Source organism: Odocoileus virginianus, chromosome 3 (assembly GCF_023699985.2).
Source record: "Odocoileus virginianus isolate 20LAN1187 ecotype Illinois chromosome 3, Ovbor_1.2, whole genome shotgun sequence".
In the NCBI taxonomy this organism is placed as follows: Eukaryota; Metazoa; Chordata; class Mammalia; order Artiodactyla; family Cervidae; genus Odocoileus; species Odocoileus virginianus.
In genome coordinates, this window is record NC_069676.1 from 4,344,714 (window position 1) to 4,360,358 (window position 15,645).

The window sequence follows — 15,645 nt, forward strand, 5'->3', positions numbered from 1 at the left end:
GAGCCGATGAGATCCTCAAGCGTCCGACCTGCGCGAGTGCCTTTACCCACAAGGCCTCCTGCTCTGACACATGTTGTTCCGCCCCCTTTTGCAGCACTCACGGCGGCACTTTACGACTCTGGTCCTCATTTCACTGGTGAGAACACGGTCCGGCCCGCCCCCCGGGCTTAGTAGGCCCCGCCTTACTGTGAGTGGATTGGTTGTCCTTCCCACGAGCCCCGCTCTGACTGGCTCGCGTCGCTGCCACTCTATTTCAGCTTAGTGGCGCGCAGCGGCGGCTACCGGCGGGAACGTGAGCGGCGGCGGCGGTGGCGGAAGTGGCCGGGGAGGCCGGTCCCTGCCGACACCATGGTGAGGCGACGGGGGAACCGGCCGCCAAAGGCCTGTGGGGCGGGTGCTGGGGCAGGGGCGATGCAGAGTGAGTGTGTCATCCGGGCCTCGACTCCTGCCGCCCGGTCGGAGCGGGGGAAACAGACCGGAGTATGCAGGGGTTTCTCTCAAGACACCTGGCACGTCGGTCTCAGGGAAATAGAAGATTGGACGAACGTGTAATCATAGTATAGCAACCTAGCCGCAGTCTTCTCATTTTCCGGATGGGAAAAATGAGGCCGGAGAGGAAGGGGACCCCCCCCCCCCCCCGCCCCGGGAACCCAGTGAATGAAACAGAATGACTTCTCAGTTAAGGAAGTGGCTCCGAGTGCATTCGACCCAGTCTGACCTCGTAAAATGTAAAGCTAGAGCGCCGGGAAGTAGAACCCCGTTGTGCGTTCTGAAATTAAGCCAACTTCGGGAATTTCAGAGCTTGTAAGGTCCTTAGAGGGCTTCCCTCGTGGCTCCGTGGAACAGAACCCACCTGTCAGTGTAGGAGACGCGAGTTCCATCCCGGGGTCAGGAAGATCCCCTGGAGAAGGAAATGGCAGTATCTTCCCAGAGAAATCCCGTGAACAGGTGGGTCTGGCGGGATACAGTCCATCTGGCGGGATCGCAAGAGTCGGACCGACTTAGCTACTGAACAACAACAAGCCCCTTAGGATGCTAGCCGCACAATCTCCTGTGCCTCGCCTTTTCAGGCGGAAAAACACCTAGAGATGGGTTTGCTTTTCCCAGAGTCACAAAGCATGCGGTTTAGAGGGAGAGGGGGCATTTTGAGCCCAAATGGGCTAACTGTCCTCCCAATTCACAGAACGAAAAACTGAGACCCTGACAGGAAACCTCTCCAAAGGCATGCTATTCACAAGTTGTGGACAAGTGATAGATCTAAACCAGAGAGTGCATGTACCCCCCAGTGTATGAGAGGGAAACTGTGGCCCCACAATGGAATTGAGAGCTGAGGGCTTCGTGAGAGAGTACCTGGCCTGTCAGCACCCAGGTTGCTCTGAGGGGGTCACTGCACATTTCTCTGAGCCTACCATGAGGGCTCATTAAATTTCTCCTGGTCAGTCAGTGTAAGGCTGGAGAGAAGGGAGCGGGTTCCTCTCTGCTCAAGGGTAGAGTTGGTCTCAGGGAATGAGCAAAACTGGAAAAATCCATGTGTTAAGCTCTTTGGAGACAGGATTTTTGCTTTTTATTCTCATGGGAGTCCCAGAGCCTAGAGTAGTGCCTGCATGAAGGACAGACTCGTTCAGCCTGTTCCTGCCTTCTGGGGAGTGTTGAGGCCGTGGACAAGGCTTCTTCCCTGTGGTTCCTGCAGGGCCGGAAGTAGAGGTCTGGGTGAAAGAGTGGGTGGTCTGCAACAACTTCCTGAATTGGGAGCCTCAGGATACTGTTAGGTCTAGGCTTGAGGACCAGGCCCCAGGCATTCTGAAAAAGGCCTTTCTTTCCTCAACCTTTTTTCCCTGACTCCAGAGGACCCTGTCTCCCCCAGAACTGAGTGTTCAGCCTTCTCCTATCTCCCTGGCACCTTCACGCATCTTCCATCCCCCACCCGTGGTGCCGTCCCTTCCCCTCGGCTTTCAGGTTCACCAGGATCCTCCCCTGCCCCTCACCTCTGTCTTCAGCACAGTTTGGGGCTGTAGAAGATGGCGAGCTGTGACCAGGCCGTGCGCTGTCCCAGCCCCACCTCTCCCTTACCTAAGCCTCTCCTTTCTGCGGGGCGGAGCAGGAATCCCCCCGCCCCAGGTGCCTCCGGGGGTGGTGTGCGCTGTATTTGTTCAGCAAATATTTACTGAGACCTTCTCGTGTGCCTGACCGGGTGTTCAGTGCCGGACAAAGTCCACACCCTCCGAATTTTCCAGTCTAGCAGGAGGCTTGGCGTTTCCAGTCTAGCCAGGGAGACATAATAAATAAACAAGTTAATTAGAGACTGGCTATGTCCTGTAATAGAAGCAGCAGAGGTGACCCAGGTGGAAACCTCCTTTCTTCCCTCGACAGGGTTATAATGAGGGCCTGGCTAAGGAAACAGTCACCAGCTGGGGGCAGGGCACCCCAGGCAGAGGGAACCTCGGAACAAAGGTTGCCAGCAGCACCAGGCGTGGTGTGTGAGGCGCAGAGTGGGCCGGTTTGCTGGAGTTGCATCAGGTCTGGCCCTGTGGGCTGCCTAGGGAGCGGGTGCACAGGGGAGGGCTGTGAGCAGGTGCTGGTCCCATCTGTCGCAGCCATCCTCCGAGGGCATACTGCCAGGAACAGCTGCGGAGGCTCTGGGTCCTGCAGGTCTGCGCTGCTGGTAGCTGGGACAGGGTGGCAGCCTGAGAGGGACCAGCTTAGAGGTGCTGTGTGCCATAAAAGGACATCTGTGGGTTCCCTGCTGACAGGCATCAGCCTACTCTCCCCAGCTTTACCAGGACCTTGCTCTGTGGCCCTGGGCAGGTTCCTCCTGCTCTAGCCGCTGGTGTCTCATGTAGAGGCTCCTTGATTGGACTGCTCTGATCCTCCCACCACCTCTCAGAGTCCATCTTCATTCTCGCCTTCCAGGGCTAACCTGGCGAGAGGAGGACCTAGGTGTGCCCTGGTCCAGATTCCCATTGTGGACACAAGAGAACAGGCTTGCCCAGGAGGAGTGTGAGGCTTCTCTGCTGTAAATACCGCCTGGGTGTGTGGCTGCTGCATGCGTGTCTGAGCCTCCCGCTCACAGCACTCGGGCAGCCTTACACAGATGCATTCCAGAGCAGAGGGCAAGTTGGCCACCCACCCGCCCTTCTGGGAACAACCACCTCCTTTCCACGTGGCCCCTTCTTCCTCCTTATCTTGCCCTTCCAGGAAGCCTGTGCAGGAAGTGGGCTTGGGCCTAGCTTCCTGCTGCCTCTGGACCTCCCCCAGGTGGCTTGTAGGGAAGGCCCGTGGGATGTGGAATTCCCCTCCCTCCAAGCCCTTCCACAGGGAGCCTTCCTCTGGAGATTGAGGGCCATTTGTGGCCTACTGACAGAGAGGCTCACAGCCCCCACCACCTGCAGAAACAGCTACTCCCTATTAGATAGAGACTGAGGGTAGGCTGGAACTCCCCAGCAAAGAGATCCTAGAGGTCAGACCAACTTAGAGTTCCCCAGTTACTGGGCCATGATATGGTTTTCCCTGAGGCAATTTCCTGTCTGGTGGGGCCCTAGTTCTAGAACTTTCACCTGCCTATGCTGTATAGACTGCCACTGGACCCTGAACCCAAGCACTGCCCCTTGAGTCACCCTTCTGGAGGCCCAGAGACAGGTCCCAGAGTAAGGCTCAAGATTTTGTGTTCCAAAAATGAAAACTGATTTTTTACCCCCCAGTTAACACTATATGGTTTTTTTAATGAAAAATTCAGTAATAAAGGAAACAACAATCTTGAAAGTTCACCTTATCTGGGTGAGTTTTTAAATCCCATCATTTATCTGCTGTCCCTTGCAGTAACCGCAGACTTTTTCTGAAATGTTTCTTCCTCTCACATGGTAAATTCCGCTCAAATACCCAGCTCAGATGTGACCTCCTTAGATCAGGAGGCCAGTTGAGCCTGATGGATCACTCTGCCGGGGGACAGTCAGGGCTGCCCCCCAAGGTGTGGGCCCAGCATGAGCTGGCTTCTGACAGATAGCGTTGAGCCAGGCTGCATCTTTCACTGGGTCTCTGGTGCTGGGGCTGGCAAGTTCCTCAGTCTCTAAGCTCATCATCCCCATCTGTAACGTGGGTGCGACGAGAACCGTCTACCATACTGAAAATGAAAGGCTTAGCTAGAGCTGCATGTGCTAACCTGGACGTAGCTCTGAAACAGCAGAGCAAAACACGAACGCAGCAGCAGGACCCGTGCGCCCTGATGCCCTTGATAAACCTGGAGAGCTACACCTGGTCCTGTCAGGCGTGACTACGCACAGCATGAGCTACAGAGAAACGCCCAGGAAGATCAGCCCCAACGCCAGAGGGCAGCTGCTGCTGAGACTGTCGGGAGAGAGCAAACCATTTTATTGAAGGACTTCAGGGGAGGGTCAAAAGGCTGGGAGGACAAAGATATAACGTCCTTCTCCTGGCTCGGATTGCCCCAGCTGCAGAATTACTGAAATGAGGATTTTTCTAGACTTCTGTGCTAAACTGGGAGGCGGGTATGTGACCTGGGGTTGGGCAGAGTTCAGAGACTGTTGTTTCTGTTGAGGAATATGCCAGCCCTGCCTAGAGGCCAGGGCTCCACGTTGCTAATGAGCCAGACAAGTCATGCGCTTTTGTTTGCCTTTCAGCTTCCCTTGTCGCTGCTGAAAACGGCTCAGAATCACCCAATGGTGAGTTTGTGCCTCTCTGAAGCGGTGCCTTTCAGCAGGGTCCAGCCTCAGCACAGGAACACGGACACTGGGTAAAGGGTGAGGTGCTTCCAGCCAAGCCCGCCTCCTGCCTGTCCACGGAGCAGCAGCTTGTCCTCTTCTCCCTCCCACACGTCAGGGCCTGTGTCATTTCTGCTCCTGTTCCAAGTCATACATACTTACTAAAGTGTCAAATACTAGAGATTCAGAGGAAATGGAAGCCCCTCTTCATTAATCTTCCCAACAATTTATTCTTCGGCATTTACATGTTTTGACTTTTAATATGTGTGTATAAGCATGAATGAATGTTTAAAATGTGAGTGGGTTCATCTGCTTTTGTTCTTTTGTGATAGAGTGTGATATCTGTCAATATATTCTGTTGTCTTTCCTTTTTTTAATTCAGATATTATTCACACAACCATACAGTTCAACCTTTTCAGGGTGGACAGTTTAGGTACATTCAGCACATTCACAGGGTTGTGCAAGCACCACCTCTGTGTTGTTGCAGAGCAATCCTATCACCCTAAAAGGTGGCCCAGTCCCCAGTAGCAGCCACCCCCCCAGGCCCCTCCCCCAGCACCTGGCAACCGCTCCTCTGCTTTCTGTCTCTGTGGACTTGCCTGTTCTGGATATTTCCCATAAATGGGATCACACAACATGTGGCCTTTCATGTCTGGCTTCTCACTCAGCATGATGTTTTCAGGGTTTGTCCACATTATAACTTATGTCAGAGCTCCATTCCTTATGGCCAGATGATATTCCGTTGTGTAGATATATCACACTTTATCCATTTGTCCTGGTGGCTTCCCTGATAGTTCAGATGGTAAAGAATCTGCCTGCAGTGTAGGAGACCAGAGTTTGATCCCTGTGTCGGGAAGATCCTCTGGAGAAGGGAATGGCAACCCACTCCAGTATACTTGCGTGGAGACTTCTGTGGACAGAGGAGCCTTGCAGGCTACAGTTCATGGGGTCACAGAGTTGGACATGACTGAGCAACTAACCCACATCCATTTGTTCCCTGAAGACGAACATTTAGGTTGTTTCTGCTTTTTGGCTGCTGAAAGTTTGAGCTGCCGAGAATATTCATGTACATGTTTTTCCGTGGATATATGCCTTCATTTCTCTTGGGCAGATAGCTAAGTTGATTCTTTTTTTTTTTTTTTTTTTTTTTTTTAATTTTTTCAAACTTGAAAGTGATGACTTTCTAAATCGTGTTTTTTAAACCTTAAAGTGGTTGCCAAGGGAAACAGGCAGAGTAGCTGTAAAATGTCTGCAGCACCATGGAAGGCAGAGGGGAGCATGTGATGACTGCATGGTGGCCATCCGGGGACTCAGCTGAGTTGTCCTACAGGCTTACCAGGGTCTCACCCTCGCTCACGTCACTTGTCACCCACCATCAGGAACTTGAGCAGGAAGCCATGGGCATGGACTGGGCTGCTGCTGGTTCTCATCATGCCAGCACCCGGCATCATGCCAGTGCTCAGGTCCGGCCCACAGAACAGTGCAGAGGTGGTGTCTGGGCAGCCCAGTGCCGCTCAGCCCCAAGAGTTGATTATTTTAAAAAATTCTTATTTATTATTGGAATATAGTTGATCCACAACATTTTGTTAGTTTCAGGTGTACAACAAAGTGATTCAGTTATGTATACACAGGTATCTGTTCTTTTTAAAAATTGTTTCCCATTTAGGTTGTTACATAATATTGAGCAAAGAATTCCCTGTGCTGTAGAGTAGATCCTTGCTCAATTTTTGTTTGTTTGTTTTTGGAGTGTACTTGCTTTACAGCGCTCTGTTAGTTTCTGCTGTACAATGAAGTGAATCAGCTACGTGTGCACTTCCATCTCCTCCCTCTTGAACCTCCGCCCCAGCCCACCCCTCCCCGTCCGTCTGGGTCGTCACAGAGCGCTGAGCTGAGCGCCCTGTGCTAGACTGCAGGGTCCTGGTCACCGGTTTTAAACACAGTTGTGTGCACACGTCAATTCCAAACTCCCTAACTATCCCTCCTCGCCCCCATCCACTCTGGTAACCATAGTTTGTTCTCTGAGTTGATATTTTTTTAAGACAGGCTTTTCCTAACAAAAGCATGTCTTCTGAATGAGGTGCTTTTCCCGAAACACATCAAGACAGGCAAGTAATTCCTGCAATGAAAGACTAGACCACCATAGATCACACGTGTGGCATCAGTGGGCACCTGGCCACCCTGTTACCCTAACCTTACTCATTCTTTTAAAGATGTGTGGGTGTTGTTCATTTCTTCCACCACAGGAAAATAGTTTCATCATAGAAAGTGTACAATGCGAGCAAAGTGTACTGAGAAAGCAGAGCGCATCTCCTGTAAGAAGGGCTGCTGGGGGCCTGGGTACTGTGCGCCGTGCCCACTGGGTCCCAAGAGGAGCCAGGGATGGGTCTGAGCAAGGCTCGATGGTGGCGACCTGCTCCTTGGGGTAGGTCTGCACCTTCCCCAGGGCCTGTGACTGATGTGGGACCCGTTTCTCTCCAGTTGGTAGAGCTTAAAAATGGGGAGACATACAACGGGCACCTGGTGAGCTGTGACAACTGGATGAACATCAACTTGCGTGAGGTGATCTGCACATCCAGGGTGAGTACCCTGTGCCCTCCGCCTGTACCCCCTGTCTGGGGGCCTTCAGGTGGGCCTGGCCTGGTGGGCATCTTGAGTGGAGGCTGTGGGGCCAGGGTTGCACACTGGGACCTGGGATGATTTTCCAGGGCCTTAGCGTTCGCACTTCCAAGTCCGGTCCAAGCCCTCTTCCGGGACGTTTGGGAGGAGTGGGAAGGTCCACACCTCAGCCTCTACTGCAGGTCATCCCGCCAGGGGCGGGGCCCAAGGGACTGGGCTGGATGTGGAGCTGGGCAGAGGGACAAGACTCCAAGTCTGGTGCCCTGGACTTGGCACCTGTGGATGCTGCCCCGCAGGTACTGAGCCGCTCCTCCTCCCCCCAGCCCCAGCACCACTCCTGACCAGGAAGGACTTGGGCCTAGGGGTGCCTCTGGCTGTAAACCCGTTCTCTACAGGGAGGGGGTGGCCTCCGGGCAGACTCCCTCCCCCCGCCTGCACTGTGTTCTGCTAGTTAGTGCTTCCTTTCCCCTTGGTTCCCATCTCCACCACCTGCCCAGGGTAGCCCCCCATGTTACAGGGAAGAAGCTGCTGGGAGGCCTGGGCTGTCTTGAGCCAAAGACAGGGTACCCTCAGGGCTCGCCCCGCCAGCATTCAGCAGAGCACAGGAGAGCCACTCGCGGCCTGTGGGACCTTTCCTGCCCCAGAAGGCAGACGGGGGAGGGGGGCCCACCCCCCTTCCCCCCACCTGCTCAGCTCTGTGACTAAGTTCTTGGGACCGAACTCCAGGTGGCAGGTGGCTGAGGATTTCCGTTGTGGATTTCCATGGCACTGTGGTGCACAGCTGGGCACATGTCCCCTGCACATGGCCAGCAGGTTTCTGTCCACTTTGAGGATGTCGAGCCAATCACTGGGTCTTGGGGCAAGGTCAGTCCCGCCTCCATGGCCAAGCCTGAACACATGGCTCCCCCTGCAGGGTTCCCCTGGGGACCCAGCGGTTGGGAGGAGAAACTGGGTGTGAGGAACCATCTTGTGCAGGCCATCAGGCCTCCTCACCTGTAAACAGGTGACGGCAGTCCATCCTCCCCTTGGGCAGCCGGATGCAGAGACCCCAGGGGCTGAGTGCGCGCAGGAGAGCAAACATCTGGAGGCATGAGCTGCCCCCGTGGAAAGCACATAAGCCTGGTTCCTCCAGGGAGTGCGCTGGGCTGGGCCTGCCCTTGGCTGGGGAAAAGCCTCACACTGAATGGCCGCCCCGGTCCCAGCCCTGAGATTCCACAGAATCATCGTTCTGTCTGGCTGTACTCTGCATCCCCAGGGACTTGGCCGCTCGCCTCCCCTTGCTGGGAAAGGAATGCTCTGAGGCCTCTTGGGGTTCCTGTATGGGTCGGGGTGTGTGTTCCTGGGAAGAGTTGGCCCTCAGACATTCTACTGTCCCTGCCGAGCGCCTCCACTGGGCTGGGCTGAGTGGCTTAGGCACCACTGACATCATCCAGGAGGACTGGGGGCTTCAAGGGGGCTAGAGGCAAGGCCTGTTGAGGGCTGCAGTTATCCAGACACGAAAAGGCGGGAACAGCGTGTGCAACATGCACACAGAGGGCCAGAATCCCACTGTGTGTGTTCCAGAATGTTCCATCTGGAAGGCACATCGAGTGCCGAGAGGGGGCAGCCAGAGTGGGGCTGGCTCTCAGGCCCTCTGGAGCCACACCGAGAGATCTGGACCTCGTCCTGAGCCAACGGGGCCCTGATTGGGATCTAAGCAGGGAGATGTCTTGGTCTGATTTCTAGGGGTATGGAGGGAGGGGTTGGCTTGGGGCAGCAGGGGTGGGGCGGGAGAAGCAATCTGATGGATGAGGTCCCGGGCTCCGGCCCAAGGGCAGCAGGAGGGTGGGGCGAGGCCTTGTGCTGGTCACAGGGTGTATGGGGGTCGGGGGGAGACAGCATCCTGAAAACTTGAAGGTCGGCGTTGCTCAAGAGTCTACAGCTCTACCAGCCCCCTTGTCTCTATTTCCATTAGCTCCCCTGTAAACTGGCATCACCGGGTGCTGTCCCGGCCGGCCCCAGACCTGCCTCCCTACCCCCCTCCTGGCCCTCTTCACCCATCACACAGGGTCTGTGTCCTGCTCACCTGCGTCCCATGCCCAGCTCAGACCCTGCCACGAGACACTTGTGTGAATGAATGAGTCACGGCGCGTGGAGCGGATTCCAGGAGAATTCGGGAAGACTGGGAGCAGAAGGGGGAGGAGCTGGGCTGTGGCAATACCTGGCATGTGAGGCAGCCTCACCCCTCTCCAGGCTTTGGACGGCCTCCCCCACCAGAGGACAGGCTGAGGACAGGCTGCTCACGAGGCCCTGCCCCGCCCACCCTCATGCGTGAAGGGCTGCCAAGGGTCTGGAGAGAGCCTGCTGGAGGCGGCCCCTCCCGTGTCCTGTGCAGAAGGAAGAACCTCATACCCCGCGGGGGCGATGCCAGGTGCAGGGAGCCCGAGAGGATGGATGCTGCCCGGCTGCCTACACTTCCCTCCCCGTGGCCTTGACACGTACCACCTCTCTGGCAGGACGGGGACAAATTCTGGCGGATGCCCGAGTGCTACATCCGTGGCAGCACCATCAAGTACCTGCGCATCCCCGACGAGATCATCGATATGGTCAAGGAGGAGGTGGTGGCCAAGGGCCGTGGCCGCGGTGGCCTGCAGCAGCAGAAGCAGCAGAAGGGCCGCGGGATGGGGGGCGCCGGGCGAGGTAGGCCCTTCTGTCCCCCTTCTTCTCCCCTGGCAGGCAGCCGGGGCCTCCCCGCTGGGGGGTGACCGCCGCACACGGCATCTGGCCTGGCCCGGTGTTGACATTCTCCACTGGTGTTGTCATCTTGCCGAGGGCTTGGCTCTGAGCCCCTCCTCCATGGCACTGGGGGGCCGTGACTCACGGGGCTTTTCTGTGGAAGAGCTGACACTGCTGCTTGCCGCCTGCGTGCCCCATGTCCCCAGCTCCAGGAGCCCGGCTGGGTGCTGGTGATCAGTGCTAGCCGCGCGCATCACCGCAGCAAGCCCCCCCGCAGTGGCGCTCCGCCCAGCAGGCCAGCCCAGTGCCCACACAGACCTGGGGCTTGAGCCCTGCCTGTTTCTCCGAAGGTGCTCTAGGCGCCTCACAAGCCTCGATTTGCCGCCTGCAGAGAAGATCCCCGTGGTGCCCAGGCTGGGACCCTTCCTGTTGTGACTCCTTTAGACAAAACCGAGGTCATGCCTTTTGGGTAGATCACCCCGCACCACCCTGAAATCATAAATCTAGCATAAAATTAAATGTGCCTTCAGCTAGAGCCAGAGGCCAGCTGTGGGCCCCACCCTTCCCTGCCTCCCCCACCCGACTTCTGTCCTTGGAGGGACCTGACTTTGTCTCTGCCACCTGGAGAGCCTTATATGCCGGGTCCCGGGAACCCACCTTGGGAGCTTATAGGCAGAGCCAGGAAGGACATAGGAGCCCGCCCTGAGCTGAGGCTCGAGTGACAGTCAGAAAGGAGCCAGAGAGAGGAGGGCCCCCCAGGTGGAAAGAACCCAGGATGGGGGTGAGCAGGGCCCCAGGGGTCCCAGGACCTGCCTCCAGGGCTAGGCTCTCCAGCCAGGGTGCCACCACTGTCCAGTAAACGGCCTGAAGGAGCAGGGAGGACAAGGAAAGCGCCTTGCTTGCACAGGGGCCCCTGCATGACCAGGCTCCCCTTGGCCAAGCTGGGTCTTGCTTCATTAGAGATGAGGCTAGGCAGACCCTGTCAGCACTGGCTCTGTACCCTGCGTGTGTGTGGAGGAAGGGGGCCCTGGAAGCCCAGGCTGGCTCTCTGCGACCTCCTAGGCAGGGGCTGCGCCCACCCTTGTGCTATTTACCTTCCCCAGCAGCAGTGCGGTGTGCTCCACGTGGAAGGTCTTTCGGAAACAGCCCCACCTCTGGCCACAGAGGCCAGAGCTCAGGAGGCTCCCCCGCCCCTTCTCCGGGCTGGACACAGAAAGCCCACCCCGCCCCATTGTCTCTCTCCTGGGCCAGATGTGGGTGGTGCCACAGCAAGGCAGGCTGGGGTGCCCCGGTGCAGCCCCAGCCACACAGCTGAGCACCATTGCTCCACCCCTGGGCTGAGTCCAGGCCTCCTCCTCGCTTGTACTCCCTGCTCCTCCCGGAAACCCTTCTGATTTTGTCCTGATGACCACCCACCCCCAACCTTGGCCCTCAGCCCTCTCTTCCAGGAAGCATCCCCCCGCCCCCCGGCAAGCCCCAGTGTGACTTGGTGCCAGCCTCTGTCCTCCTTGGCATCCTTCGCACCCCTGGGGAGCTGGTCTGATAACGCTTGTCACACTGAGAACGTTGTGGAGCAGCACCCCTGCCAGCCCCGGTCAGACGCTCCACCTCAGGTTTTCAGCCTGCTCTTCCCATTACAGTCCTGCCCCCACTTTACAGAGGTGGAAGCTGAGGCTCAGAGGGGTTCAGCGACGTGGCTATAGTCTGAAGGTTCCAGTTCCTGGTCCCTGCCCACAGTGCCCCTCCCAGCCCAGCTCTGCTGAAGCTCCCCCCCCCCTGTCTCACAGGTGTGTTCGGTGGCCGGGGCCGAGGTGGGATCCCCGGGACTGGCAGAGGTCAGCCAGAAAAGAAGCCAGGCAGACAGGCGGGCAAACAGTGAGCCACCCCTCCACTCCCAAGACTGAGCTGCCACTCCGAGCATCCGTTCCCACCCCGAGGCCGCATTCCTGCTCTCCAGTTTATGACTGTTCAGAACAAAAAGAAGACGCTGGGGTCAGGGAAGACCCTGCCTGTCATCTTGTGATCCTCCTGTTTTTCTGTTAGCCAGCAGTTCTATGGTTGGAAATGTTATTCTGTGCTTCTGGTTTTCTGAAGCCGCAGCCAACTGGATTCCTGGAAGATTCTGTGTTTAACGCATCTTGAAAGCCCTCACTCTTGTTTTAAGGGCAGGCATTTTCCAAACAGGTTTGTTTTGCATTCTGTGTGGTGAACAGACGGGAGGTTTTTCTTTTCAGCTGATTGCACTGAGATAGACAGCCTAGAGGGTCTCCTGAAACGTGGACCCTGAAACTGCCTTTTCGAAATGAATCCAGGCAAGTGTGTGACTCGGAAGCTGTTCTGGGGGATGATGCTGGGCCCTGTTCCGTCCCTTCTCTCTGTCTTACAAAAATAAAAACAAATACAACTACAAACTGTGAAATCCGTAATTCCTTTGAACCACTGGGCACATCTAGTAGTGGTGTCCTCGGGAAATCACAGCCCCCACGCAAGAAGTTTCCTTTTGCACCCATGGCCTCTCACCAAGGGGAAGTGTTTCAATAGGACACTGGTTCCCATGACCCTCAGCAGCCTCTTACAAAAGGTGGAAGACAAGATGGGGGTCTGCGCAGCAGGTGACCCCCTTCCCCTCTTTGTGGGGAGGTGGGGGAGGGAAGTCCTAGGCGGAAGCCAGTAGGACACCCACAGTCTGTCCTCACCCTCTGTCCCTGTTTTGCAAGCCCTGTTCACACCAGAGCTCCCTGAGAAGCTGTGACAGGGAGCTGCCTCCAGAAACACATGAGGAAGGTTTTTGTGAACCTTTTACCTCCTCTTACAGTCAGGGCACTTGCCTGTCCACGACTCGGCGATTTGCCTGAGATGCTGAGCCAGCACTTGTGCAAAACGCTTCCGGTGATGTGGTCCTTTGACCAATATTCCTGGACAGCCTGGTGTTTAAGAGGCTGGTTCCTATGGATGTGAAGTCTACGTGGCCGGGAGTTCTACTTGTCACTGATACCGTGTTGAGACCGGTTCTGAAGGGTGACTGGAAGAAAAGATGGTGGTGCCTGTAGAAGTCCACTCAGGTCTGCAAAGTACTGGCCTAGCTATCTCAAAGATTCTCTTAGGATTTCTCAGTCTGATCCTATCTGGAGAGTGCTGTTCCCTGCCAGTACCTCACCATTGCCTCTCTCCCTCTGCACCCCCTCCAGGGACCTACTGCTGCCCGAGTCCGTTTTGGCATAGGTTGGGACAGGGGTGTGTCTGAGTACGACCTGGGCCTGGGGAACCCACCTCCCTCAGACGTGGGCGGTGCCAGGCCAGGCTGGTAGGAAGACAAAAAGAATGGTGGGGAGGGAGGGCCTGGGTTCACAACTCCCCTCCCCCACAGCCCTGAACACAGAATCCCATCATGGCCTTTGGGGGCCTTGGTTTGGAGTCTGGGTTTCCCACTTGCCAGGGGCGTGATGTCTCTGGTGAGGCTTTGATGAGAGCCGGGCGCTCGCCTCGGGTATCCTGCACGGCTGTGAACGAGAAGCCCTTTAGAAGCCCCGCCCCTTCCTGCTGTTCGCGGTTTGGTTTTTCTCCCTTAGCTCTGGACCAAGAACACTTTCAGACGTTCCCAAGGGCCATTCGCCGCTCAAGGTCTTGGGTCTCCGACGCGCCCCGTCTGCACACAGGGGCACATCCCCGGCGGCGTGCGTAATCGCGGCTTCCTGCCCGCGCCGCCAGCCGCGCCAGCCGCCCCTGACCTTTCCAGCCGGGCAGCCCGGGCTCACGGCCCAGTTCTCTCCGAGCCCGCTGGTGACGTGAGCCGCCTCCCCGGCACTGGCCGATTAGGTGCCAAGGGGCTTCCGGAAGGCTCCGTCCTCCTGAGTTGGGTGTCAGGACAGCCCGGTTTTCCAGTTCTTCTTCCTGGTTGGTTTCAAGAAACCAGCCTCAACGCCCTGAACAAGAAGAGAAACCAAAAGTGCCGGCCTGGTTCCCACAGGTCGGCCTCCTTTCTGCCCTCCTGATGGTCTGTCTCCGGGGTCTGGCACCCCCATCAGCTGACTGCTGCATGACCTGCAGCCTGCGGGCTACCTTAAGTGTAGGTGGTGAAGTGTAGGTGCTTTCCGCGGGCCGACCTTCTCCCTTTGGAGTTTGTTCCAGCTTCCAGGCCAGGGAGGCCCACACACCCAGGTGTGACTCAGCTTGGGGCCAGCCTGGATTGCCCTGTTGCTTCAACCTGGGGCCATGAGTCCATTTCAGGGAGCTGGAGCCAGTGGGCAGCTGTAAGCAGCAGCCCCCCAAGGTAGTGGCGGGCAGGAGGGCGACTCTTGCCTTCCTGTGTCAATCCTGCCTGCACACCCCTCAGCACTGATTCCTCCTCCCCCGGGCCTCACCTGCTGCTCCATCAGCACCTCCCCTGGAAGCTCTGCCCCAGCCTGCTGCCTCCCACTTCCTCCAGGCCGGCTTGACGGCAGGTGTCCTCCCCAGCCATCCAGCTGGGCCCTGGGGTCTGCACGTCCCGGCCCGTGTGTCCCTACCCGCCCATCACTGTCTCCGCGTCCTCTGCCCGCCCTCCGCGTACAAGGCTGCTTGGTCTGCGGGAGGTACGCGAGGTGGTCTGATGTCCACTCTGACGGTCTCAATGGGGGCAGCTGTTCGCCGTAACGGGAAGAGAGGCCTGGCTGGGGGTGGAGGAACAGGGGTCACAGCTGCATCCCGGGCACTGGAGACTAAGCTGTGAATTAAACAGAGTCCCCCACCGCAGGGACCCTGACCTTCCAGGAGGGTGAGTGGCAACAGACAGGCCAAATGCATAAATTCCAAGAAGAAAAGGAAGGTGGGGAAGAGAGGTGGTCAGGGCAGGCCAGGGGTGACATTTGAGAAAAGGGCTGGAGGGAGGAGAGGCATCAGTCATACCCCTGGGGGAAGTGTTCCCGACAGGTAGGCAGCCTGTGCAAAGGTCCTGTGCCAGGCGGTGACAGGAGCAGAGAGGGCAGGAAGTGGGGCAGGGGCAGGCTCTGGGTGACAGAGGAAGCCACAGAAGGTTCCAGAACAGACTGAGGCGAGCGTGGAAGCCAAGAGAGCAGGGGAAGCAGTGCTGGGGTGGGGGTGGGGTCAGCCCACGGGAGAGGCCACAGAGGTGGCGGGGGAAGGGGCAGGGGTGCCGTGAGGGCCCAGACTGGGTTGTTCTGCAAGCTCAGGACGCTGGGGTGGGAGTTTTCTGAAGACTAGAAGGGGGACATGGTCAAATCGGTTTCTGAAGGACATGAAGTCTCTGGTCAGGACTTTTCTGGAAGTCTAGTGCTTAAGACTGCCTTCCAATGCATGGGGTGCAGGTTTGATCCCTGGTCAGGGCGCTAAGATTCCACACGCCTCTGGGCCACAAAACCAAAACATAAAACAGAAACAAGACTGTCTAAATTCAATAAAGACTTTAAAAATGGTCCTTATCAAAAGTCTTAAAAAAAAAAAAAAGAAGCCTCTGGCCTCAGGCAGTAAACACAAAGCCCCTGAGACTGTGGGGCCTGCTCAGGGCGGGAAGCGAGGACGGACAGACCCCGGGGCTTGGTCCCAGGAACGGCTGAGCAGGGCACAGGCAGCGTCCATGTGCAAACGCAGAGAGCGTGAGCCA

At 57.0% G+C, this 15,645-nt stretch overlaps 2 protein-coding genes across 9 annotated transcripts in view; one reads left to right on the forward strand and one right to left on the reverse strand.

Annotated features, from left to right (window-relative positions):
- PGPEP1 (pyroglutamyl-peptidase I) overlaps positions 1-2,093 on the reverse strand; it is a 59,651-nt gene extending 57,558 nt beyond the window's left edge. For 2 of the 7 annotated variants that reach the window (XM_070461753.1, XM_070461741.1), the window contains exons 1-2: positions 1,986-2,093; positions 854-1,008 (exon numbers count right to left, since the gene is read on the reverse strand). Coding sequence is in view for 5 of the 7 variants with exons in the window: in XM_070461741.1 (XP_070317842.1) it covers positions 854-881 (28 nt within the window). In the remaining 2 variants the exon portion in view is untranslated. The remainder of the gene's footprint in view (positions 1-853; positions 1,009-1,985) is intronic. The other 5 variants (XM_070461765.1, XM_070461761.1, XM_070461749.1 and 2 more) reach the window with 4 other exon arrangements.
- On the forward strand, positions 248-12,457 carry LSM4 (LSM4 homolog, U6 small nuclear RNA and mRNA degradation associated). 2 transcript variants are annotated; one of them, XM_020884472.2, is made up of 5 exons: positions 248-351; positions 4,635-4,676; positions 7,194-7,292; positions 9,827-10,010; positions 11,834-12,457. In XM_020884472.2, exons 1-5 carry the CDS (start codon positions 349-351, stop codon positions 11,923-11,925), a joined length of 420 nt encoding a protein of 139 aa, XP_020740131.1. In that variant the 5' UTR covers positions 248-348; the 3' UTR covers positions 11,926-12,457. The 2 variants fall into 2 exon arrangements, with proteins under 2 accessions (XP_020740131.1, XP_020740132.1); XM_020884473.2 differs by lacking the exon at positions 248-351 and adding an exon at positions 4,233-4,502.
- The last annotated feature ends 3,188 nt before the right edge of the window (positions 12,458-15,645 follow it).

Coding starts and splice junctions, on each gene's coding strand:
- LSM4 (XM_020884472.2), top strand. Junction 7,293..9,826: donor AGGTGATCTGCACATCCAGG/GTGAGTACCCTG, acceptor CCTCTCTGGCAG/GACGGGGACAAATTCTGGCG. Junction 10,011..11,833: donor GATGGGGGGCGCCGGGCGAG/GTAGGCCCTTCT, acceptor CCTGTCTCACAG/GTGTGTTCGGTGGCCGGGGC.